At 38.5% G+C, this 24,966-nt stretch overlaps 1 protein-coding gene across 3 annotated transcripts in view; it reads right to left on the bottom strand.

Moving 5' to 3' along the window:
• Window positions 1-7,865: 7,865 nt before the first annotated feature.
• Window positions 7,866-24,966, bottom strand: part of CADM2 (cell adhesion molecule 2) — a 571,525-nt gene continuing 554,424 nt past the window's right edge. For all 3 annotated transcript variants that reach the window (XM_053934157.1, XM_053934159.1, XM_053934158.1), the window contains 2 exons: window positions 17,097-17,222; window positions 7,866-15,561 (listed from right to left, as the gene is read on the bottom strand). In XM_053934157.1, coding sequence (XP_053790132.1) covers window positions 15,443-15,561; window positions 17,097-17,222 — 245 coding nt within the window. In that variant the 3' untranslated portion in view covers window positions 7,866-15,442. The remainder of the gene's footprint in view (window positions 15,562-17,096; window positions 17,223-24,966) is intronic.

The raw sequence follows: 24,966 nt of genomic DNA, 5'->3' as shown, positions 1-24,966 counted from the left end.
GTGCCTAGGGATTTGAATAAATATATTTCGAGATATCAGTGTGTGTATATATATATATATCTCAAATATATTTGGAGATTAGATCAGATGCAGATCTGTACTCTTTAGCCACATTGTTATGGGACTTTTGGTTAACAAGAGGCACAGGGACACTGTAAGACAGGCTTGGCTTCACTCATCACAGATCAAGTACCATATGAAATGCGGGTTTGCAAGACGTGTTTCAACTTTCTAATTCATTAAAGTAGGCAGCATTAAGACACCCAGCTACTTACAGACTGTGTTTAAAAACCAAACAAATAAAGCAAAACTTTGAATACTGTTTAAGCCTTTCTTTCTTACCCCTTTTCCTTGGTTTCTTTTTTTTTTTTCCCTTTTGATTATCAGAACTTTGCTAAAAAATGTTACCTGGTACAAATAAATTTAAGAAGGAATAGGCAAGTTCAAGAAATGAAGGGATCACCTCAATGATGTTTTGAAAATTATTAGCAGTATTTTTTAATCAATTCATGGGAAAAGGTAAGTCTTCTGGTGAGAAATGATTTGCAAAGTGACTTTTCAGACAGCAGTCTTGCAGAGACACTTCTGCTTTTGGTTTAAAGCCCAGCTCTCCACTGAGGAAATGTTGCTGTAATCCTGTACCAGCCAGATGAAACTGCTGGATCAGGCCCATTAAAAAAAAAAAAAAAAAAAAAAAAAAAAAAAAAAAAAACCAAAAAAAAACCAACAAAAAAACAAAACAAAACAAAATTTTAGCTGGTTCTTGGTGCCAGGTCTGTACCAGAAAAAGGGTTGGTTTTTCACAGCAAGCTGAGCACTAGAGTGAGTGTTTGGCCAGCAAGGAGCAAGGGGATGTGGGTCAGTCACACTCTACCAGGGGCTTTGCTTCTTTAGAAATCAGTCATTTGCATTTCTTGCAGCTTAGCACAGCTACTGAAAGCAGCTGTGCCCAGTGAATTTTATGAGGACATTTAATTCCCAAGCCTTTCCCTGCAGGCCCACATTTCACTCACATAACAACTTCTAAGGAATATCTGCTCATGGTTTTCCCATGTCATATTTGACAAATCCTCCTGTAGCCTTTCACCAAAAAAACACTCCACTCTGCATTCCCCTGTCTACTAGTAAACATATAGGTTTTCAGAGAAAACAAACAGTAAATACTGAGTCCCTCCATTATTTTCAGATTTTTTTTTTCTGTCCAGCTGTAATTGCACATTTTCTAACTTGATACATGGGCAATTCACTACTGGTATATGGCTGTGCCAGACACTGATCCTTCCCAATATCCTCCCAGTCCAATTTCTGTGCATTAGCTCAGAAACAAGCTGTAGAGTTGTCCCTGATTCTTTGGAGAGGTCAGTGCATTAACACGCATTTTTACAGAGGCTAGGCAAGGTTTGAGTCAGTACTGTAACACTTCATGCAGTTTTTTTGGACATCTCTGATGCTGCCTAATGAGAACTTTGGCATAAGAAGTCATTCAAAAAGAAAAAAAAAAAGAAAAAAAATGAGGAAAGAAAAAAAAAAGGCTGAAACAAGCATTTCTTCATTCCTGCCCCAGCATGACACTACATTCAACACTTTGCAAAAACAATAATTGGGTTCTATGCTTAAGTACATCCAAATGAATCAGGAGTAATTTCACAGAGGTCTGGGGGAGTTAGGCTGATTTTAAACTGAACTAGCTTTGGTATAACTCAGCCTTATTCCTATGGTTCTCAGTTTCTCCTTGTTTCATACATAGGTGATGTCTGCCAAATCACTGTTGGTCATTAGAAAAACTAAACCCATAAATTAGCTGGCTTGTTAGGGATACAGGGCAGCAAGGGCTTTCCTTTATATTCTTATATAATGATCCCTGCTTCTACAGAATACTTAATTTCCATTTGCAAGAGAATTTCATGGCTTGTACAATGAACTGTAGCTCATGAAACTCTGACAATGGTCTTCACTCCTTTCTTTTGGTTAATTGTAACAAATTTCATTGGCTGGTTACAAAGGAGATTATTTCTGGGAAGGAAATTCCTGCCTGAGGTATATAAGGAGGTGAGAGATTTCCAAATTTTGTCTCTTGAGCTTATTAATAGTGCATCAAGGTTTAACCTCTTTCAGTATGAATTTAACAGAGGAGTTTTAGAGTTCCTTTTAGCCGTGAAGCAGCGAGAATGCCACTGCCATTGTCAGAGAGTAACTGTCTGTCATTCTTTTTTGCAAGCACCCTAGTAAGTGGGTGGCAGCTGGTGACAAAGGCTGTGACTGCACTTGCCATTTTCTTGTGATAGCTGGAGCAGAGCTTTGGCCTGAAGCAGTTGCTGCTGACTTTCTTGTGTCTCCAATAGAGCTTTGAGAGAGGAGTTATGAAGGTGTAAATATTTAGATCAAATATTCCCGTTCCAGTTGAAGCTGCTGGTATACTTTTACCCCAAAAGAGTAGGGAATGCTTTAGACCGCATCATCATTTCCCATTAGCTGTGGGGAGAGGGCTTTTGGTGCCTACAGAAACCTCAAGCAATTCCCTTTTACCTTATTGTCTCCTACAGATTTTATGCTCAAGGTGTTGCCAGTAGGCAATCTGCTCTCTTTCGGGCTCCTGAGTTCAGTGTGGGTTTTTAGCAGTACCCTTTGATCAGCTCCAAGGCTGCCTGTGAATGACAGTGGAAGTCCTTTCTGTTGGGAATCTGATGTGATGCCTCCTCAGTCCCAGCTCTGGGGACTTCAGGGCATTTCAGCAGTGTCAAAGTGACACTCTCTCAGTCTGCCATCGTCTTCTTCCAGAGGCCTTTTTATCTCTAGGGCTTTGCTTTGAAATCTCTTTTATTCCCTCCCTGAACCCTTAACAGTTTTTGCACTTGTATCTGAGTCTTTAGCTATGCCCCTCTCCTTTAATTGTGAATCTCACATTCACAATTTAACTGTGAGACTTTCAGTGCTGGGAGAGGTATTGCAGCATTTCCTCCTGCCAACACCTTTCTTTTTCTCACTTTTGTTGCATTTCTCATTTCTCTCCACCCCACACAGCCTATATAATTCTCTTCTTCCTGTTCCTGTATTTGGTAGCTTTGAGCATTAAAGGGAAATACCATTTTGTCTGGTTTTGCCCCACAGAAGGGCACGATGATCATGATTAATTTCCTGAATGAAAACGCAGATTCAATGCCACAGGAGCATTGAAAAAGGCTTTGCTATTTCCCTCCCACTTTGAAGGAAATAAAGAATGGTGTTGGCAGATAAAAATGTGTGGTTTGGAGGTCATATAATGCCCTGATCTGGTGCTTCTGCTGACACACACACTCTGCCAAGCTGCAGCACAGCCAAAACCAGCCACACACCAGATTCCTTCCCATCCTTGGATCAGCTACCAGCGCCTTCAGGAGCTGATGCTGAATCTCCCTCCCACTTCAATGGATATTGCCTAGCTGTACTGAGTGTAGTGGGAAAATCCATAATATTTTCCACTGTTGCCTTTTTCCCAACCTGGAAATGAAACTCAAGACAATTTTAGTGGAGAGGTAAATAGAAAAGGGGATCTTTAATGAAGGCCTTCGGGGGCAGTTATAGAAAGATGTCCAAAAAAGCCCACCCCTCCCCAGGGGTGAGTACATTTTTATAGGTTTTAGGATATTAGCATAATTGATAAAAAGCATCAATTAGGATGACAAGTGGTGATGCAATTCCCCCCCCAGGCCAAGCCCCTTCTCTGGAGCCCCCCCTTCAGCACTGGCTGTGCTTTGTCCATGAGAATGGATCTCAAAGAGTTGTTCTCAACCTTGGTTCCCAGAAGAACCGAGATAGGATAGGGGCCTTGTACCTCCCAGGGCTTGGGGCTCTGGAATTTGTTTTGTCTTTCTGCCTAGGGAAAGGCCATGGAAAATTACTGAGGGGAAATCTAGCTACTAATAGGTGACAGGTTTACAAATGTATGTGTGAAGAATTCAGAGAGCATATAAAAGAAAAAAGGCAAAAACCAGACGGCATCACCATCATGCCCTTTTTACATACTATGGCTTCCCTTAGAAAGCCTCAATATGCATCCTGCTGAAAAACTTACAGCCAAACCTGTTGATCAATGTGTAAACTTAGAGTTAGTTTGCCTGTGCCACACAAAGCATCACTAGCAGCCATGCAGGTATAAAACAAATAGGAAAAAGGGGAAGCTGTGTCCTAAGAGACTATGACTACAAAATCATGAACTTGGCACAGCAGAGAATGTAGAAATTGTCTATTAGGATAAGAAAAAGGCATAGAAAAATATAGGAAGTGTTGTGCTTGTGCGTGTGCACATTTCTGTGCAGCTGTGCCTGTTGTTTATGAGCTCAACTTGAAAAATAAACCCCCTAACTTAGAGCCCACCACTAGTTTCATGCAGAACCAGAAGACCTTGTATTCATATTTCAGTAATTCAAGCTGTTCAGTCCTATGGGATTAACTCTCTCCTGCATCACCTTCAGCTTCCCTGTGCAGACAAGGCTTGGTCAGAGGCACTGCAACCCTGTGCTACCTGCATGAAGAAGGCATCAGCCTCACCTTTGTCCAGGTAAATAAAATTTAGGAGTCAGTCTGCTCCCAGGGAATGCCAAAACCAGCCCTACACAGACACAAAGACATGGTTACACTCCCAACAGGAGGATTGCTACCCTCCTCTCCTAGGCAATAAATTGCCTCTCCTGTTGCCTCTCCTATCCTCTCCTAGGCAATAAATTAATGTGAAGCTGGTGGCAGCAATTCATCTGTGTCACCTCTCAGGTGAGTTAGAGCCGTGCAGGATGGCTGGCCATGAGTAATGTCCTCATGCACCCTCAAAGGCATGGAAAACTTGGATGCATCTTCTCCTTAATAAACAAGCTCAGCCTGCTTCCCACAGCCTACATCAGCTTTTCAGAATTCATTCCAAGGTCCTGGACTTTACTTTAAAGGGTGGATTTGAGTAGAGTTAAAAATCTTGCTAGAGATCATAAATGTTGACCATCATCAAGAAAATTATTCCTCTATCCTGCTGAAGGCTTTACAGGGAGAATTTGCTTAAACTGGAGCATTGAATCTCATAGGAAGAAGGAACAATCACAAGTTTCCTCTTCAAGTACAAAGTGCTTTTAGAAATATAAAGTTCCTGCCTAAACATTGGAGAAGTATAAAAATGTATAAATAAGTAAAAAACGAGACCACAATCCTTCATTGCACACACATTCCTTCACGGGGTGTGGATGAGGAAATAGATATGACAGCTCTTAGTCATGTTGCTTACTGCTGTTCTGGAGGGCAATCTCATCCCATGTGAGTGAGTGCAATATAATGAGGTATTTTAATTGGATCACATCAAGGTATATGTGCTTTTGTCTCTGAGGTTACCATTAGATGCCCCAGAAAAAAAAAGAAAATGCACTGGAAAAATTACGGAATTATATAAAATATTTTATTTATCCTGAGATGGAGCTGGCTAAAGCCTTGATACAGGACTAAAAGCCCTTGCAGATGGTATTATTTTCTTTTCTGTTGCTTGCACTTTCTGTCCAACCTTATCTGTCAAGGTTAAAATTTTTATTTTCTTCTCTCTTCTCTTTTTTTTTTTTTTTTTTTTTTTTTTTTTTTTTTGTCTTTAGTAAATTCCCACCTGTCTCAAAGTTCATTCGATTCAAAGTTCTTGAAGCACTGCTTGCTTGCCAGGTGATGGCATCAGCATTTGAGATGTTTCTTGCTGTTCAGTGGCTTTGCGAATCTCCTGGTTGGATCGGTTTCTTTTTGCACCTCTAGCCATGAATACAGGCTGACTAGAAAAGCCACAGGCTCCCCCTTTGGTCCTACTGCTAGAGAGACACAAACCTGTCTCCCATGTTCCTGGCATGTGCACTTTTCCTCCTCTCTCTGCTCCCTCTCCCCTCCACCCAGCTGGCACGGCCCGGAGGATGCCCTCCCCCTCAACACTCCAAGCAGGGATGGTTGCTATCCTCACCAGCTGACATCAGTGCTAATTTCCTGTAAGTTGCCCCAGAATAAAGGAGAGGCCTCTTTCTAAAAAATCTTTCCGGCTTGCTTAAAAACACTCTCTTGTCTTTTCTTCCTGTGTGCAGCTTGCAGAATCAATAAGGCCCCAGCTCTTAGCCCTGAGCAGCAGAGAAGCTATTGCTGCAAACTCAGCAGGAGGAAGAGCTAGGGCAAGCAAGGAGCCCAGAGATAATCAAAAGTGCCCTCCCATGGCTCAGGATGTTGCCAAGTGCTTGGAGCAGGACCAGAAGGCAACACACTATGACTCTTTGTCAAGCAAGGAATCATCTTCATTATCCCCACTTAATTATCTCTGAATTTCACTAATTGCACTTACCTTTACCTTACACTTACCAAAGGGGCTGGGCCAAGTGCTCCTCTGTAACATTACTTTTGAAAAACTCTGTATCTCCTTATGCAGGTGCCTGATGACTGTTAAAAGGGAAAGGAGCCCCTCTTACACATCAGTGTTTAATGTGTATAGTGCCATGACAGGCTGGTACAGAGACTCTGCACTCAATGAAATTATTCTCAGTATTCAGTGTAATTTCAGGCAGTCTTTATCGTTTAAAAGAAAGCCTGTTTGTTTTCCCTTTTGAAAGGAGACAAACAAACAAAACCACACAAAACTCTAAACTAAGAATCAATCAAACCAAGCACAAACCAAATCAAACCATAAACCCCCAGAAAAAGGGACTCACATTGTTTATTACAACAAAAAGTGGGAAAGAGGGCTGGGATTTTGTTGGCTGTTGATGAAAAAAAAAATCTTTTAGCAGCATTTACAGATTTAGGACTCTTTTTTTAAGGGAACCATGTGAGGGACATACCAGGATGGAGTGATAACTGTAAGAATCTGCTCTCAATCAGGGAAAGGCAGAGAGCAAAATTTACCCCTGGGTAAATTTTTGGCTGGTGACAGAAACCAGGACAGTACTAAAATTACAGCTTCAATGCAGAAAACTTAATCCAGGGGTGAGTTGCATCTTTTGCTGGATTGTGTCATTTTTTGGATTGTGTCATTCTGCTTGGGTATACTGTAGACTTCCAGCATGTTTTGCCCTAAAAATCATGGGCATGTGACTAAGGAAAAAGCAAAAATCTGTATTGCTGCTATATTTAAAAGGCTTCTTATTAAATTTTAAAAATCGGTGAAGAGGACATATTTTGTTTTAGTGCAATAAAGCAATAAAGATATAAACAAATCCACTGAATCCAACAGGACTCTACATTTGTCAAATGTGTGCTTAGTTCAGGTCACAGGAAAACTGAGATGTGCAAGAGCACTGCAAATCCTCTGCACGGGGGTACCAATCTGGGACTGGTTTCTTTTTCATCAACACAGACACACTCAGAATTTCCTCTTCCCTCTGACATTTGTCCCTCTCCCTTTGAGACTGGTGGCCGTCTTGCCCTTTGCAACATCAGCTGAAACATGGTAAGTGGTGCATGAAAACCTTGCATGAATTCCATAGCTCCTTCAAGAGGGCTATTCCACCATTTAAGTCCCACAGGTTTAAATGCTTTTCATCACTTGGCCTCTTCACAAGGATGAATTTCCCCTACAGTGAGGATGGCATCCGACAGTTGTTACTTTGTCAGTCAGAAGAAACTATAAAGCAATACACAATAAATAGTATATAAACATCAAATCAAAGAATAGAATTTGGAATTCTGTCTCACAGATTATTTGCTTGGATCACTGTTTAAAATCTCAGAATTAATATTTCAAGAAGGATATGATTGATTGCAACAATTCTACTGGAAACAGCAAAATCTGCTCAGTGAACAGTCTGTGTGTACAGCCACTGGTCTAAATCAACTCCACTGCCAAACTGGCAAGAACCAGGTAACATATAAAATGAATAGACAATTCAGAAATGTCCAACAGATAACTAAAATTGAAATTTTATTTTTTTTTCAATAATATTCATCAGACAATTTTCTGACAAGACTTTTCTGAAAGATGAAGTGCAAATGGGAACCCTGTAAGAATGTTTAGAAGAATTGTACATGACATTTTTAAGCGCCACCAAGTACACATTGAATACTTTGTAAGTATATAGGCATAGCAACATGCAAGTGTCATGTACCCAACATTACAATATGCATTTTGTCTGTTTAAAGTTATTAATGAGGAAATAAAATGAAATTGATGTGTCTCATCATCAGTGCAATATGTTTAATTCCCATGGATTTTTTTTTTTTTTTACAGGTTAGTGGTTGTATTTCTGAACCATTCAAATATATCCTTCTCAGGGCCACAAATTGCCAGTGTAAGAGCAAAGTACACCAGAGCTCCTAGGAGAATACACTTACACTGACCATGAATAGATGAAGTTGTTATAGTCCTTTCACAAATTATGCCTTATTATTTATTCTAGGAAACTTCCTGGTGAACTGAAGGGGTTTTGTAGTTATAAAATATCTAGGCTGAAAGTAAAGGATGCACAAGGATTGCTTTATAATTCTTTTGAAAAAGAGCTAAATAGCAACTCAAACATGTGCATTAAGGACTTGAGCCTTGTTCTTTTGAGATCAATAGGCGTACTGTACTCAATTTTGATGGAAGCAGGACATATATGAATCCAGTAATCCATGATTTCCCTCTCTTGGCTCACTGTTTTGGCAGAAGCAGATGACTGTAGGTTATATTTGCATATTTCTATGAAAGCTATATAGGGGTATAAGCAAATCTGCATTCACTGAAAAAGGACAACATGTGCAACTGCATATTTACTAACATTAATCAATATGCATAGAAAGGAGAGAAAGAGGAAATGATAAAGAAATCAGCCCAGCAATTAAAGACTATCCTCCTCTTTATAATCAACATAAAGAGTTGATGATCATCCTTACAATCTTATTTACAAGCTATTACTTTAAACTCCCTCCCTTTACACCTATTATAAAAACCCTTCAATATATCATTTTAGAACAAGACTGAGAAAATTATTACGTTTAGAAGAAAGTAGCATTGGTGATTTTCAGCACTATGCATAAGGGCAGGCTAAGGCTGTCTGCAGTTTGTGCTGAAACATGACACCAGAGCTCACACATGAAACACTGCTGGCTTGACCCTGAACACAGGGAAAGTGCTAAAGTGCTGACCCCAACAGGCTTGGCTTTGCACCTGAAATCTTAAAAAAGGGAAGAAACAAAAACCCTTGAACTTTTCTTTAATAGTAGCACAGACTGCTCCTTTTAGAAGAGAGACTTTTCCTTCCTCCTTTCCAATTAGACCGCTGCTTTTAGCCCAGCAGAGAATAAATGACTTAAGACACAGAATGCGGAGGGCAGACCTGCAGTAAACATAGAAGCCATGAAATTATTTTTTTTTTAAATTTTTTTTTCCCCATCTACTGCAAGGCTCTGGAAGCGCCTAGAACTGCACACTCATTCAAATTGGCTTCACACCTTCTGTCTGGTTGTGAGTACATTAAACATTGCTGAAGAAAATGAACACAGCTTGGCAACAGCATGATTCCTAGATGCTGGAAGAATTCTCTTAAGGGCTGCTGGAAGCGCACGAGGCTTAGAGCATCCTGAGGATGTGGAGTGAAACAGAAGTGTGCTGTTCAACCATGTTTGTACCCTTATTTTCTCCTGAGTTAAAAGAAGTGCAGAGTGCTGGGTAAGATTCCTCGATAGCAAGAAGGAACTGTGCTAGCTTCTCTTAATGCCAAGTAAAAAGTTTTCATGTGTTTTAGAGGCCTTAGGTCCACCCTGAAAAACCGTGTAGGAAGTCCTACTCTCAAAAGAGTTTCTACTCTGTTCTGTTGACATCAAAGGCTTCTCTATTAATTTAATTTTCTCCTGCTGTTTGCAATAGTCCTTCTCTGCTCCCCATGCATTGAGTGTTTTTAATGTAAACATGCCCTGGCAATATTATGTTTAAATAAGTGAGAGACAAATCAGGATCTATCAACAGTATTGATATTGCATATTTAATTCAAAAGCTTGCATGTGCTTTTTAAAGTTTCTCTTCATACGTGAATGTCTTACTTGGAAGAATTGTGTTGCAGTTGGATTGTGAATCATTATCTAGAGCTGACTAAATATTGATGTGTTATAGCAGTTTATTTTTAAGCTGTTTGGGATGAATCCCCAGCCAGCATAAATTGGCCCACATTTAAGGCAATAGAGTGAAGCTGATTTATACCAGCTGAGGCTGTGTCCTTATGCCCTGTTAAAAAGTTAAAACTATACCAAAATTAATAAGAACAGGGCAAGAACTATGAACCCAGAAAATATTTTTACCTATTTTTAACAGAAAAAAAATTAATAATACAGTGATTTCATTTCAAGACTAAAGCAAAGATTCAATAGTATTTAAAATGTATACAAATATCTCATAGCTAGTATTTAGACTAAGAGGTAGATGTCATATTCTAGGAATAGTATAGTGTGGAATGATGCTAATGGCAGTTGCTAAATACATTTATTTGCCTGTTACACAGGACACAAAGGAGGGTGATAGCAATGGTAACCACAAGAAGGCGTACAAAAAAATTCTTGTCTTCTTTTGCTATTCTATGTTATCTATCTTTTGGTGCATTTCTTCTGGAAGGGCATGATGGAAAAGTGTCAAGAAGGAAAAAGATTTACAATACAAAACTTCACGCTTACAAAAACATTGGTTTTATAATTTAGGGCATCCTCTGTACTGTAACGTAAGCATTTTGTACTTAAAATTTAAGATTACCTGGTGTTACTGAGCAAGTAGTGGAAATTCCAGGTGAGATGATTCAGCAAAATAGGGGTCAGAAGAATGCAGCTCTCTCTCTCTCTCTTTCTCTGTTGTTCTTGCTAAAAATACCAGGGCATATGGCAGCATATTTCAGCATCCTAACATACTAGGCTCCCTTGAGGACAGAAAAAAAGATGAAACTCGTGCTGTTGAGCCAGCAATAAGATTACAGAACAGTGTTGCCAGACACTCAGAGTGCTGGCAGCAAAGCCATTAGAGGAGTCTGTCTTACTTTGCCAAAAGGTGTTTCAGTGGTATTTAATGGTGCTCCAAGAAATGGAAAGCAAAGCTGGTGAGAATGAGGAGCAGTATTTCTTATAAATTAGTTGTCATTGCAAGTAGAGGAATTACACATATTGCATTAGGATATCCACTGCTTGTAGATGTACCTTCCACTTTTCCCTTCTGACTGTTGGGGGTCACCCCTTGCTTGAAATAATCAAAATGCATATTATAATTACATGGTTTTCCAATATCCATACACAGCAAGTACAAGATACTTACATGTAAGTACACTGTATTTACCTATATTTTTGCATAGTTTTTAGTGTGTACTTTGTGCCACTTAATAAAAAGCATTACTCATCATTTTTGTTGTTGCTGTTTTTCTTTATTAGACAGCTTGTTCAATTAAAGTTGGAGTAGCTGGGATTTTTGGTATGTTCATCACAGATTACCAGTCCCTAGGAGTGTAGAGATTAGACATTTGGAGGAGTCTGGGTAAGCCATGGGGGGAAGCCGCAGTGTGAACATGAAAGTTTTAAATCATCTCCTTAATTAAGAAACGCAATATCAGATTTAATGATGCTAATTTAATAAACTTACCTTTAATTGGAACGGAATTCTAAAGGTAAGAAGTCCGTTTTCCTTTTGGTAACACTTTACAATAAGTGGCACTAAATTACACTAGAACTGCTATGTTACAGGGAATTACATGTAACTACACTGTAACTGTTGAAAGAGCTACTGTACATGTGCGTACATGGTAACTTCAGTGCTGTTACAATCATGAATTACATAATTACAGATGATTCTGTCCTTTCTTTTCATTGAAATAGCTATATATATATATTTATATATATATTATGCTGCAATGAAAACACACAAGATGTTAACTTTCATGTCTCACTTAGAAAAGTTGGTTTTCTTCATGTGTTCCTTTAGAGAGGGAGTCTCAGTGCAAGACGAACCATCCTTAAGTAATGTGGAAACTTTTTGAGGTGTTCTAGCTTAAACTCTGAGCCTCAAGTTAAACATCAGGTTCCTTAAACTGTCTCTTGGTTTGTCAGATGACACTAAAAGAGTGGGATGATGCACCCCTTGTCTTCTGATGCACCGCTTTCTTGTACAAATCATGAGGATGTTCTTGAAGCATTAAAATAAAACAACAAAAAAGAATAAAGTCTACATCAAAAAGTTTAAAAATAATCAGCAATCGACACTGTAAACAGTACACTGGCAGAAACTAGCTACCTGGTCTGGAGAAAACTACTCTGCAAGTGAGTGAGGGAGAGGATGTCACATACATTTTAGTGAAGGTGGTTCCCATTCAGAGCCTCCATTTTACACGCTCGCTGGGTGCCTCACACCATCATAAAAACTTTTTTTTTTTTTTCCAGAATGGGAACTCGAGCAAAAGGAATGAACAACTGACTTTTAGCCTAGTTAATGTCATTCGTGTTGAGCCATGATTCTGCTGACAGAAAAGAGGGATGCCTCTCTACACCCAGTGTAGTAATTTGAACCCGTGAAGACCAGACAGGCCTGCAAAGTGCTATCCAGGTAGAACGCTCTGCGTGGGGCTTTTCACACCTGCTGTGCACAGCTGCAAGGGACATCACCAGGTGCAAGACAATGGAAGATCAAATGGGTTAAAAATGAGAAAATATGAGCAGTTTTAATTGCAAGCCAATGCAAAAAAAAAAAAAAAAAAAAAAACAAAAACAAAAACAAACAAACCTGTCTTAACTGTACAGTTTATATATCTGTTTTTTTGCCAAGTTGAAATGCTGTTTGTATGCCACTGGAGAATATGGTTTGAAATGGTTACCACAAGGCCAATCCTGTTTCTGAAGGCCCTACCTGACCTTGGCTGGGTAATGGTTCAAGTAACAACCCTACTATTCAAGCGAGCTGGAGTTAGGAAGGATGAAGAAAGGTGTAAACACCACTCTGGTGGGGAATTCCACTGGAGCAAATAAGGACCTCATCCAGGGAAGCACTTCATTTTTAAGCATATGAACAGTGCCTTATACTCCAAGGGAACTCCTCTGATGCCTGAAGCTGACTATGTGCTAAAATCTTTGTTGAACTGGGCCCCAGGTCCTGAAATAAAACTTTGATACTGTACTATAGCTAATGTAACTTACTGCTGTGACAAGAACCCATATTTTTGGTATTAAACTGAATGACTTCCTTTGCCAGCCTTTTACATGTTTATGTTTTGAAAGACATGAGTATCTTGTAAACCTATACTAGTTTTCAATGTGTCTAGTAGCACCTACCTGGTTCTCTCAAACTACCATATTATATTAACATATTATTGCATTTTTCCACAGATGGGTATGGAGTGAACTGTAAAAACAAGCATGCAATCACATCAATGCAGACTTATTTCTTTAAAATGTCATACTGTATATGATTTATTATGTTAACACTCAACCACATCATATTATTTATGTCTGTATATTTTGAAAAAAAGTGCTGCTTTGATTGACGTCACCCTTTTTTCTTAGAAATTAACAAGATAAATGCTTCAACAAAAACAATTAAAATACTCTAATATTGTCCTTAAAAGGTTTATATTCTTCTGATAAATAATCTGTCACAGCACCTTTATCTTCCATTTTGCCATATCACATGATGTCGTATTCCAAATTCTCCCTTCCCCACACAAAAATAAAATCCCAGGAGAAAGTCCTTTACAGCAGACCATCATGCTTGTATGCTTCACAAATACATCAACCAGAGATAAATATTTCTTTTGTCAAAGGTGCAAAACACAGGAGCAAAGCGAGCTCCAACTAGACTTAACTTGCGTTCTCCAGTGTAGAATTATTTCCAAGACCTGTTATGGCAACCTTTTCTTTTCATTGGAAGAGGAAATAAGCCAATGGGCTTACAGTGTTTTGTTGTCATATTTAAGAGCATGTGATTTTTCAGCTGTCAATTACACCAAAAAAAAAAAAAATCAGAAATAATCCAAACAGAGACCTTCACTGTGGAGCTAAAAGCATGGCAGGAATTCTCTATCATTCACGGTGACATAAGTTTGTACCTCACAAAATGCATAGACAGGAATTTAATATAAAGAATTAGTCCATTTACTGTATACACAAAACATATATCTTTTGTTTTAACACTTCTATTTTTTCTTTTTTTTTTTCTTTTTTTTTTTTTTTAATTTTTTTTTTTTTTTGGCAAACCAACATAGAGAAGCAGCTCTGGAACTGCCAAATTAAAATTGAGAATTTTAGCAACTCAATAGTACTTTTTAAGGATAGTAATCAAATGTGGTTGTAATTTAAAACCTGAGGCTGTGCACTGGTTGTTAGCTTAAAACTACCTTTCCATATAACATTGTGCTTCCATTGTATAACAAAGAAAATAACAAGAACTAGAAAAGTTTGCTGCTGAACAGTGCTAGGACATACAGACAAAAAAATACTAACACATGTTATCTACTCAGAATATTGATTTTGAGTCATATCTAAAGGGATATAATGGACATTAGAAAATGCTTGCCTGTGACTGACTTAGCTACTGCCAAAAAAGTTGAATATGTATCAAATAATGTTTAATTGAATTTATTATATGCACTATATACAGATACTAAAATGCCTTGCAATTGTGCCCCATGAACACATCAAATTTGAGTAGGCAGGTGAGTTCATGTTTAGCAAATAAATTATAAAAACATAAATTACTCAGGAAGTTCTCTATTCTTTGTGATCCCAAAAGCCAGTAAAAGGGCAGGACAAATTGTTTCAAAAGAAGCTCTATTACCTAACTTTGCAGAATCTGTATAGCTATTCAGCATGTTTTCACCACTGAAACATGGCACTGTTGTCAAGGTACCATTTAAATCATAACAAAACAAAGCAAAAACCCCAAAAAATTCACTGGACTGATCATTTTTTCCTACGAAATCCAAACATATAGGAAACTATACTAAACAGATTTCAATTTGTGTTTCCCAGGGCGCGTGTTTCAAAAACAAGTTGCTTTTTGAATTATAGATAGACAGGTATAAAAGATTCTTTGTAAACCTCTAATCTTAGACTTAACATTTTCTGTAAGTAAACTAGGACCTTACCTAATAGTACTTGTTATGAATTTTGTTCTATGACATACTAGTAGGGACATGATAAAAGAAAACTGGAAAAGAAAGCTGCATAACACTTAAATATGTAGAAAACTTGGATTAAGATGATGATTAACATTGTTAAGGCTGTATATTCAAGCACTGTATGTTAAGAGAGCAGTGGATATGATTTTTAGGCAATAAGAAATGTCCTGTTTTATGCATGATACTGTAATTATAGAATGATGATATCAACAGCTGATTGTTGGCATAAACTGGCTACTTATAGCAGGTATGCGAGTTAATAAAGATAGCAGAAGATGGCAGAAATGAATTCTGAGAAATGATAGCCAGTTTTCTCCAGCAGTCAGCCTGATAAGTAAAACCCCAAGATTCTAGCTCTGCATCTAAATGAAATACTCTTTTTTCTCCTCTGCATTGACTTGGCTGCCTTCTGCATTGATAATGGCTGTGTCGGCATCAGGTGCATCTTCAGCTCCTTTTGCTTCATTTGTTAAATATGTTCCTGTAGGAATCAGTAAAGAGAAAAGAAAAGGAGAAAGATTAGGGTTTTTATTTTACAATGCATGATAGGAAGTACATTTCAAACAACGTACTCCAATTTTTTAATGAATGAAAAATATTTTTACACTGTTTTTAGTATGCATCATAAAGGTGTCCTCAACTTTCTAATTTGCTTAAGAAATATTTACACTGATACTTATATTGGTAAATACAAATTCTAGTATATCCACACCAAATTAAGGAACTATTTTAATAAAACTCCACTTTATCTAACTGCAGTAATATGCAATATATTTTTCAATTATAGAATAAGTGATAAAATCTTGGTTATTTAATGAAATAATTATTCATCAAAACCAAAGCAATTTTGAAGACTTAGAGATTCATAAAAGTGCTTTTTTCTCTTTAATGGTCACTGATCATTTGTATTTCTGTTTTTTCTTTATCATATCTATGCTTTATTTTTACAGAATTGTATCATAGTAGGTTCCAAGAATTACAAAATTGAGGCAGTTTTACTAACTGAACCAACTCATTATATTATCACAGCTATTTTTAAAAGAAGAAATGTGTACAATAGTCAGATTTCCCTTTGTGAAAGCCATTATTTACGCTGGCATAAGATGTACAACAGTTCATTCAGGAAAGTGAAACAAAAGAGACACACTTTCACTGGCTTGTTAAAAAAAAAATTCTGATTTTCTCTCAAGTAGTACAATCAAATTGTAAATGTTTTTTATCAATTTACATTTGCTAGGTATATGTTTATCCTATCTAAAATGGGAGTTACTGAATTAATACAAACACTCATCCTCTCTTTTTTTTTTTTTTTTTTTTTTTGAGGGGTGTGTGAAGGGAATCAGCTGAATTTTAGCAATAGGCCTACAAGCTGTACAGAGGTTAAATCTCAAGGCATGATTTTGGAACTAACTAGGTCAAAATCAAATCATAGAGAAGTCAGAAGTCTGTGTTACTCCATTCCTGTTATCTTTAGTGGCAGAGGGGACTGAAAATGAAGGGACCAGAATTATTAAGGCAAAACCACAGAATAAAGTAAAGCTAGCCCCACAAATGAACCCCTTATTCCAGCAGGATCATTTGTAAACTGATTTGAAACTCACTACTGTATTCTAATATTATCTTTTAAACATATACTTGAAATATTCTGGTTCACCCAATGCATATATTTTCTGCTGAATTGATATGGTAGTTAAAACTATGAGAACATGATGAGAACATGTAATCAAGTATCAGGAGTTAAGGTCCAAAACCAAGGGGCAATCTTACCCCTTGGTCTCCCTAAATCACTGACTTATAAGATGACCTTGGGCATGCACTAACTCCATGTCTTTTGCCTTGGCCAGCCCACTGGAAAACTGGTAAAAATTCCCAGGGACTTCACTTGCGACTGGACTGAGAACTATTTTTTGTTCAAATCATTTAGCACAGGGGGGGAAGGCAAAGGGGAATGGCACTCCCAGATGAAATCACACCTTGCTTCCGAGAGTGACTGAACTTCCACTAAATGTGTCCTACCTTTATGTCTTGCCAGGTATCGGCCAAGGAGAATTATAGAACATAGTGTTACAAAGACAACTACAGCCACTATTCCTCCTATAAGAGCGTGATCAGGTCCAGTCTGTCCAGCCAAAGCATTTGGATCTAGAGGGAGAGATAAAAAAGCAAAAGTGGTCCTACACAGAGAAAAAAAAAATGACAGGAAAATTCACAATACCAAGTTTTATACTGATCATCCTGAAAATAGGGCATTTCCCTCTTTAATATTCAGCACCGTTATTCCCACTTTTACTCCCAGTATCTTATCAACAGCACAGTGCTGCTTGTATTCCCAGATTGTTAAAACCCTGAGGACATCACAGTTATGAAAAATATTACCCTATTCTTCTTTGGCAGAGGTTATTAAATGAAAAAGGTTTCTAGCTTTGTCCTCATCATTTTACAACTGAAAACCTGGCCATAGCTATTTATAGAAGGAAAAACAAGGAAGTGAGAATTGGGGATTGGATAGCATCAGCAGAATAGTGTCTGCATAATACATAATTTATAGAATTGATTCTCAGTGGGGAACCCTTATATGCTCTCTTCCTCTCATTCCTACCCTCTTGCACCAGAAATAAAAAGGCAGATAAAGTGCAGCCGTGCCAAGTTCCTCTGCACATGGCTGAGTCTGCATGGATTTGGTTAGATAAACATATCAGGCAACCTGAAACTCGGCATTCAGACTCAAGCATCGGTTTGTGAATTTACTACAAATGCTCGATTAACACCCAGTGTGTGATATCTGTTACACTGAGCTGTAATAGATATCACAGAATCACAGAGTCAGCTGGGGTAGAAAAGACTTTTGAGATCATCAAGCCCAACCAATGAAGTAACATCACCTTGTCAACCAGTCCATGACACTGAGTGCCACATCCAGTTGCTTCTTAAACTCCTCCAGGGATGGTGACTCCACCACCTCCCTGGCCAGCCCATCCCAATGCCCAATCACTCTTTCTGTGAAGAACTTCTTCCCAGTGTCCAACTTAAACTTCCTCTGGCACAGCTTGCACTTTGGTGCTGTTAGACCTCATGCTGTTGTATTCAGCCCATCGATCCAGCCTGTCCAGGTCCCTCTGCAGAGCCCTCCTACCCTCCAACAGATCAACACTCTCCCACAACTTGGAGTCATCCGCACATTTGCTAATGGCAGAGTGAATCAGCAGGTTCCTTTTTCCAGCTCAAAGCACTGGGAATACAGATTCAAGCATTCTGTGCTGGTCATTTGCCTGTTCTGTTGCCCGATATGTCACAAATGTTGCAAAGAGACAATCATGGGAAATGGCACTACTTTGGGGTGAGTAATTCTTCAGAGCTTTTAACAACGAACCAGTAACCTGTGACTGTTGACTCAACAGATAAATGCAGAAGGTAAAATTTTAATCTGAGGATCATGACATGGTTCCTATTATAATGAAAATGCCTCTGCTATGAAGTAATAGTAATTCTCTGAAGATGTTATTAGTATGTACTGTATGCTGCAATCATTCCACTCTCACTGCTTCAAGGGCATTTCCCTTGTAGGAGCTGTTTATATTCTTCAAATAGTTTGCTAACAACTTCTTTGCTTTGTAAAAGGGAAAGGCAGGAAAATATTTGCACATAAAAGAGGGCAAATCTGTGAAGATGACAGAAAGACCTCTGCTAATGCTGAGGAGGTGTGATTCCATAATACCATGATTACATTCTGCTGCCCAGAATTGCTTTATGGCAGTAAGATGTATGGATACATCTGGTATGGGAGTCTCATGAGTTGTAACAAGGCTAAGTGCCAGTGCTGCACTGGAGGCAGGGCAAATCCTGATCTCAGTCCAGGCTGGGGGATGAACAGATCCAGAGCAGTCTGGCTGAGAAGGATTTAGGGGTGCTGGTGGGTGAGCTGGCCTTGTGCTCTTGCAGCCCAGAAAGCCAAATGTGTCCTGGGCTGCATCCAAAGCACCATGGGCAGCAGTCAAGAGAAGGGATTCTGCCCCTCTGAGCCACTTTTCTGAGACCCCATCTGGAGAACTGCATCCAGTTCTGGGGTTTCCAGCACAGGAATGACGTGGACCTGCTGGAGTGAATCCAGAGGAGGCCACCAAGTTGATGTGAGGGATGGAGCACCTCTCCTATGAGAAAAGGCTGAGAGCACTGGGATTGTTCAGCCTGGAGAAGACATGGCCTTCGGGTGCCCTAGTTGTGGCCTTCCAGTACCTGAAGGGAGCCTACAAGAAAGATGGAGAGACACTATTTACAAGGGTTTGTAATGTCAGGACAAAGGGAAATAGCTTCAAACTAAGAGTAGGTTTAGAGTAGATTTTTTGAAGAAATTTTTCACGGAGGGGGCTGGAACAGGTTGCCCAGAGAAGGTGTGGCTGCCCCATCCCTGGAAGTGTTCAAGACCAGGATGGATGGAGCTATGAGCAACCTGGTCTAGTGGAAGGTGTCCCTGCCCATGGAACTAGATGATCTTTAAGGTCCCTTCCAACTCAAGCCATTTTATGATTCCAAGATCTACAAACACATGTATATAATGTTCCATAGATGAAATAAAAGAATATTATTTTCCCTTCCTTTTGCAAACTGTGAAGCATTCTGCAACTACATTTTTAGGCTTGCTGGAGCACAGAGTGGTGTTGCTACTGGTACAGATTCAGTTCTGCTCTTAACAATCACTAGACTCATCAGGCAGGACTTTGTCACTTATTGCTGGCTTTCCGAGCTCCCACACCTTTCTCTTCTGGCTGCAGCGATGATTTTGGGAAAGCTGGTCATAGCACTTCTGTGGATATGATGGCAAATAATAGGTATTTGGCCTCAAAAGAGCTAGAAACACCTTATCTCCTGCATCCTCTTCCCCCTCCACATCCTCCTGGCATTGTGCTGCTGGTGGTGACACCACAATGAGTATACATCACCAGTCCAGCGGGACATAGGTTCCATTTTGGTCATTAAATCTGACCCCAAATCCTGTGCACCAGCAGGCTCACAGGGGAAAGCAAGAGTGCTGAAGTATTGCCTTCCCAAAGCAAGAGCTTGGAGCATTCAGCCTTCCTCCCCCTTGCCTTGCAGGGGCTTCGTTTTCCGGGCAGGGCAAGGAGGAGGTGGCTGCTTGCTTGAGAAGATGGAAGGTGACAGCTTGCTGCAGGAATGCCAGCCTGCTTGAGCCATCTAGAAAATTCCTCCTTTAGTGGTGCCTGTGGCAATGTTGAGTAAAGCTCCCATTTGGACTCTGAGGACCACCCATGTCCCCAGGCCCTGTGTGTGACCTGCAGGAGATGCTCTTTGGCAGCACTGGGACAGGAGCAGCATGAATGGGTTTTCCCACAAAAAAACTGGCTCCTGCTGGTATGCTGCCAGTAACACTGAAGAACAGAAGGAGATCTTTTAAGGGATAATATACTTCCTGATGCAGAGCATAATCTAGAGAAGGGTTAGCACAGAACTTTATCTACAGGCATTTTTGCAAAGCTGATTGAAGCTCACAGCCTTAGCTCAATACCCAGACTTACAACGCATGTCCTTTGTGAGCTGTAATAAACATTACAGATAAAAATCCTTACAATATACTGAGATAAATACATCTCTGTGTTTTTATCCTCTGGTGTTTCCGACTCAGAGTGACTCACTCCTCCTCTGACATACCTGCTGTGACTACAGGAAGTGACCCAAAGCCAGCCTAAACACAAGGTTTCCACCTATTAGTCTGGATGAATGAGATTCTAATACTGCCATAGGCTGAATTTTTTTAACATTAAAATTAATGTAGGTATTCATTGGAGTGCAAAAGTAGCAGCATATTTTTTGCTCTAATTTCAACCTTGCTATCAAAGCCAGATTTGATTGGTTGGTATTGCTAGAGAAGTTTGTCCAGGAAAAAACCCAAAAACTTATACATAACCTATTACTATTATATTACCAGTGAACAAATCCTTTGTTAAAAAGGAAAAATTCCTTTGTTAAAAAGGAAAAATAAAAAAAAGGAAAGGAAAGAGAGAAAGCAAAAGATGGAAGCAAAGGAAATAAAGAAAGATTCTTAAAAGTGGCCAACATTTTCTTGGGAAACAAACCTTTTTTTCCATCTCAAAATGAAAATCTGCACAACATAAACAATATTCTGAACAGGAAGCATACCTCATGAATAGTCTCCTCATAGAAAAATAATGCTAGCATTAAATATGAACATGCTCTGCATTATGCATACAGAGTAATGCGCTGTACTTCTGCCTTTCATGAAATGACCTAAGCCCCATGAGTGAATTACAGATCTGGGGTTTTCTATCCTGGTATAAATAATTACTGTTTCAAAATGTGCCCGAGCAGTATCTGAAAGCTAGAAATACAGGGATTTGGAAACGATGGTTTTTTGTATTTTAGGTATTTATACAGTGAGCATGCATAATCATTCAAGTGCTCTGGGCACAAGTCTTAGCAACTGCCAATAAAGTTCCTGAAACCACTGACCACTCCTCAGTTTGCTTTCCAAAAAGTAGAATACTACTCAGATTATTTTTAGATTCACATTTAAAGCTTCATGGACTTCACCAAGTAAATCCTACCCTGCCATACACACAACTCCAGCAAATGAAATCTTAGGAATGCAACTGTGCAATAAATACTTATAATTAAGCTATTTCCATTAAAAAAAAAATTAGATTACACTGTTACTCTTTTAATATATACTGGTTTTTAGTGCATGAGCACAGGCTGCTACAGTAGTCATGACCTGAAACAGTGGAATTACAATCTTGCAATCAGACTAGATCTTCAGAGATCAGTTCTTCTTTCTGCTTATTTTGTCCTTTGATGAAACTAAGAAAATCTTATAAAAACATAATGACACAAACCCTCACAATTCTCTTTTATTTGCTCTTTTTATTTTTCCCTAAATTTAGAAAGCTTCTTCAAAATACTGATTGCCAATGCTGTGAAAATTTACCCATTTTCAGCTTTTGGGGTTTCCCTGTTACTGTTTGTTCATAAACTGTGAATACACTTAAATAAAACACACTTAAATTAAATAACACTCTTAAAATTACTAAGAGGGAAAAAAAAAAGCTTTATTTTTTAAGAGATGAAACACATCAGATAAACCTTAGACCTAATAAATAAGTAGATATACACTTTTTATGACCTGCTGACAAAGTTTCAGTGTAGAATATTTTAATATGAATTCATATTTTAGTTAAGCAGAGAAATTTTGGAATAGTTTTTCATGCTTTTGCATAAAGTGTATGTTAATTATTCACCTAATTTCAGTTTCTTCATGCATAAGTTTCCTTCTTATTTATGCAGAGTTGACTTGACTGAGCAGGCTGCAGGAAAGGGTCAGATAACTCTTTCCTGAGCAAAGGCAAAACAAGCACATTTGTGAATGCTGAAATGGCATATTTGGGGGAATATGTGCTCAAGTAGCCCTCTCTTCTGCAGAACTTTATCAATATGCATTTTTGGCTCATATGCTCATATTTAAAAAAAATCACTCTGATCATGAGATGACCTAGGTTTTGAGGCATCCAAAATAATAATTTGTTTTGACCGTTTCTATTATACAAAAAATTGGAAATATCCTAATTTGCTGTGGAGCTTAAATAGCATTCACAAAGTGAAGAGTTATTAAGCATATGTACTATTCATAAATTACTGTTCCTTAAGGGTGGGAAAAGAAAGGGCTATCCCATTTCTTACAAAAGTACTGAAACCACCAGCCTACAGTCACTTTTACTGATTTCATGGATAATCAAATGCTGTTGCAAAGTAGAATTGCTCCAATAAGGGATCCTGTGGCATGGCTCTGTGTTACAATTTACATGGCAGAAAAATCTCTTCAAATGAGTCCTGATTCTTTTGTATTCAAGGACTTGTTGTAACCCTCAGTACAACTCACCAATATTTCATACTTTTGCAAAAGGTTTTGTTTTAAGGGCATTGCTCAAATCAGATCAGTAAAGCAATGTGCATTTTATGGTGGGAAAACCCAAAAAATACAAAAATTAAATAAATGGCTCTGTCTTATTTGAAAGGCTGTTGAAACAGTGCAGGTGAGTGTGAAAATTAATGGTGGGAGACTGTGAAGATTTCTGGAGAAAATCTAGCAAGGACCCTCAAATAATGAAATATCTAAACCTGCACTGCTTTGAAGTGTCCTAACCAGCAGAGACCAAACTGCAACAACTATAGGGGGAGAGTAGTTGCCCTGATTTTTAAAAGTGTTAAGTTTTCTTTTATAGTTCTTTTGAAAGTTTTAAAGTTCTTATAAAACTTCAGCCTTCTGATAATGTTTACATATTTCTACTGGAGTTCTCACGCACTGTTCATGCAAATAATGATTGTTTTCCATTCTTCTTTGTGGGAGGAGAGAATTGATAGACTGTTGGTTTGACCAGTGTGGTTGGAGAGGTGGTAATTCCATCCTCCAATCCACAGTCACCTCTGGAATTCTATAAATACCAGATATTTGAATAAAACTTTCTCTTTTTTCTCTTTTGAACTTACCAAGCTTCTGTGTACTCATTTCGTGTCCAATAGCAACACTGAAGTCCATCAGTGAATGTAAATTACATTAGAAATATTCCCCAGTGAATTTTTGTCTTCATATCAGCTTAATTTCCCAAGGAGACAAAAGCTTGTGTGATTATTCTCTTTCACTCTGTTCAAATTACTTATGAACCGTGGTTCCATTACAACAAGTTTTAAGAGACAGTAAAGAACTTAAGAGTCTTGTTTTCTTGTAACTAACCTGAGAGGATGGGTTGCAGCAGGGGCTCAGAGCTTATTAGATACCAGACAATGTGTAGGAAGGATGCCTTTATAAAAGCCCTAATAGAGACAAAAGCTTCTGTGAAAATCTCTGCCCAAGAATCAATTTTTCATTAGAGGTTTCTCTCCATTGCAAATACTTTGGTGTCCAGTGGCACAGATCCTGTTTGAAGTTTTCACATGGCTAGGTGGCATTTATAACCTCTGAGCCCGTGCCTCCTCACCTTTTTCTCCTTTCCCCAAAGCCCACCCTTCGTGCTTCTCTTCCTTCTTGTTTCAGCTCACACTGCAGTATTTCCATAATTCAGTTAAAAAGCCACGAGACACAATCTCATGGAAACCAGAGAAGATTTCTTTGTGCAGCTTATGGTACAAACCTGGGTTCTGAAATGTATTCAGACTAATGTCATTGCCCAAGATTTAGCCATATGGTTCATAAAATATTTAATTGTCCCACCAATGCAAGTTTGGGGGGAAAAAAAAAGCAAAACTTTAAAAAAAAAAATCAAAACAATCAAGCTAAAAAACCCCACAAACCAAAAACCTTGAAACAAAAACCTCAAAACAGAACCTCAAAGATCTGGTTTTACATCAGTAGGAAAAAAGACTAAAGTGGGAGTTGTACCACGTTATGGATAGAAGGTTAGAATGAAGCGATAGCTGACAAGGTATTTGCCTTCGGAAAAGTGGCAGAAGTGCTGCCTGTGATAAATGCTGTGATAAAATGGTAAGTTAGAATTTACCCATTTTAGCATCTTAATTTGGGCACCCCAGAGTTCAATTTCTCTTGCATGGCCTGGAAGGCTGAAAGAGGTGTTTTTAATCTCTTTTTGTAATATACTACTAACCACTAAAGTACATGTATGCCAAACTTGTGAAACTATTGTTAAGAGGGAAAAGAAACTTTCTTCACCTTCATTTAAATTGCAAAGAGTAAGTGCCCAAAGGGGCTGGTTGTGAAATTTGTTGAAAATGCGTTTTGTTATTAACCAATTCCGAACTTAAAATATGTGACAAGCTTCTTTATCCTTCAGTGCCTGAAGCAAAGAAGAACAAAACAGTGTACTAATATACAGCACATATAAACTGCTATTTTAATAGTAGAACA

The sequence above is a fragment of the Vidua chalybeata genome, chromosome 2 (genome assembly GCF_026979565.1).
Source record: "Vidua chalybeata isolate OUT-0048 chromosome 2, bVidCha1 merged haplotype, whole genome shotgun sequence".
Taxonomy (NCBI): Eukaryota; Metazoa; Chordata; class Aves; order Passeriformes; family Viduidae; genus Vidua; species Vidua chalybeata.
Note: the sequence above shows the minus strand (reverse complement) of the source record. Positions and strands in the feature narration are given on the sequence as shown.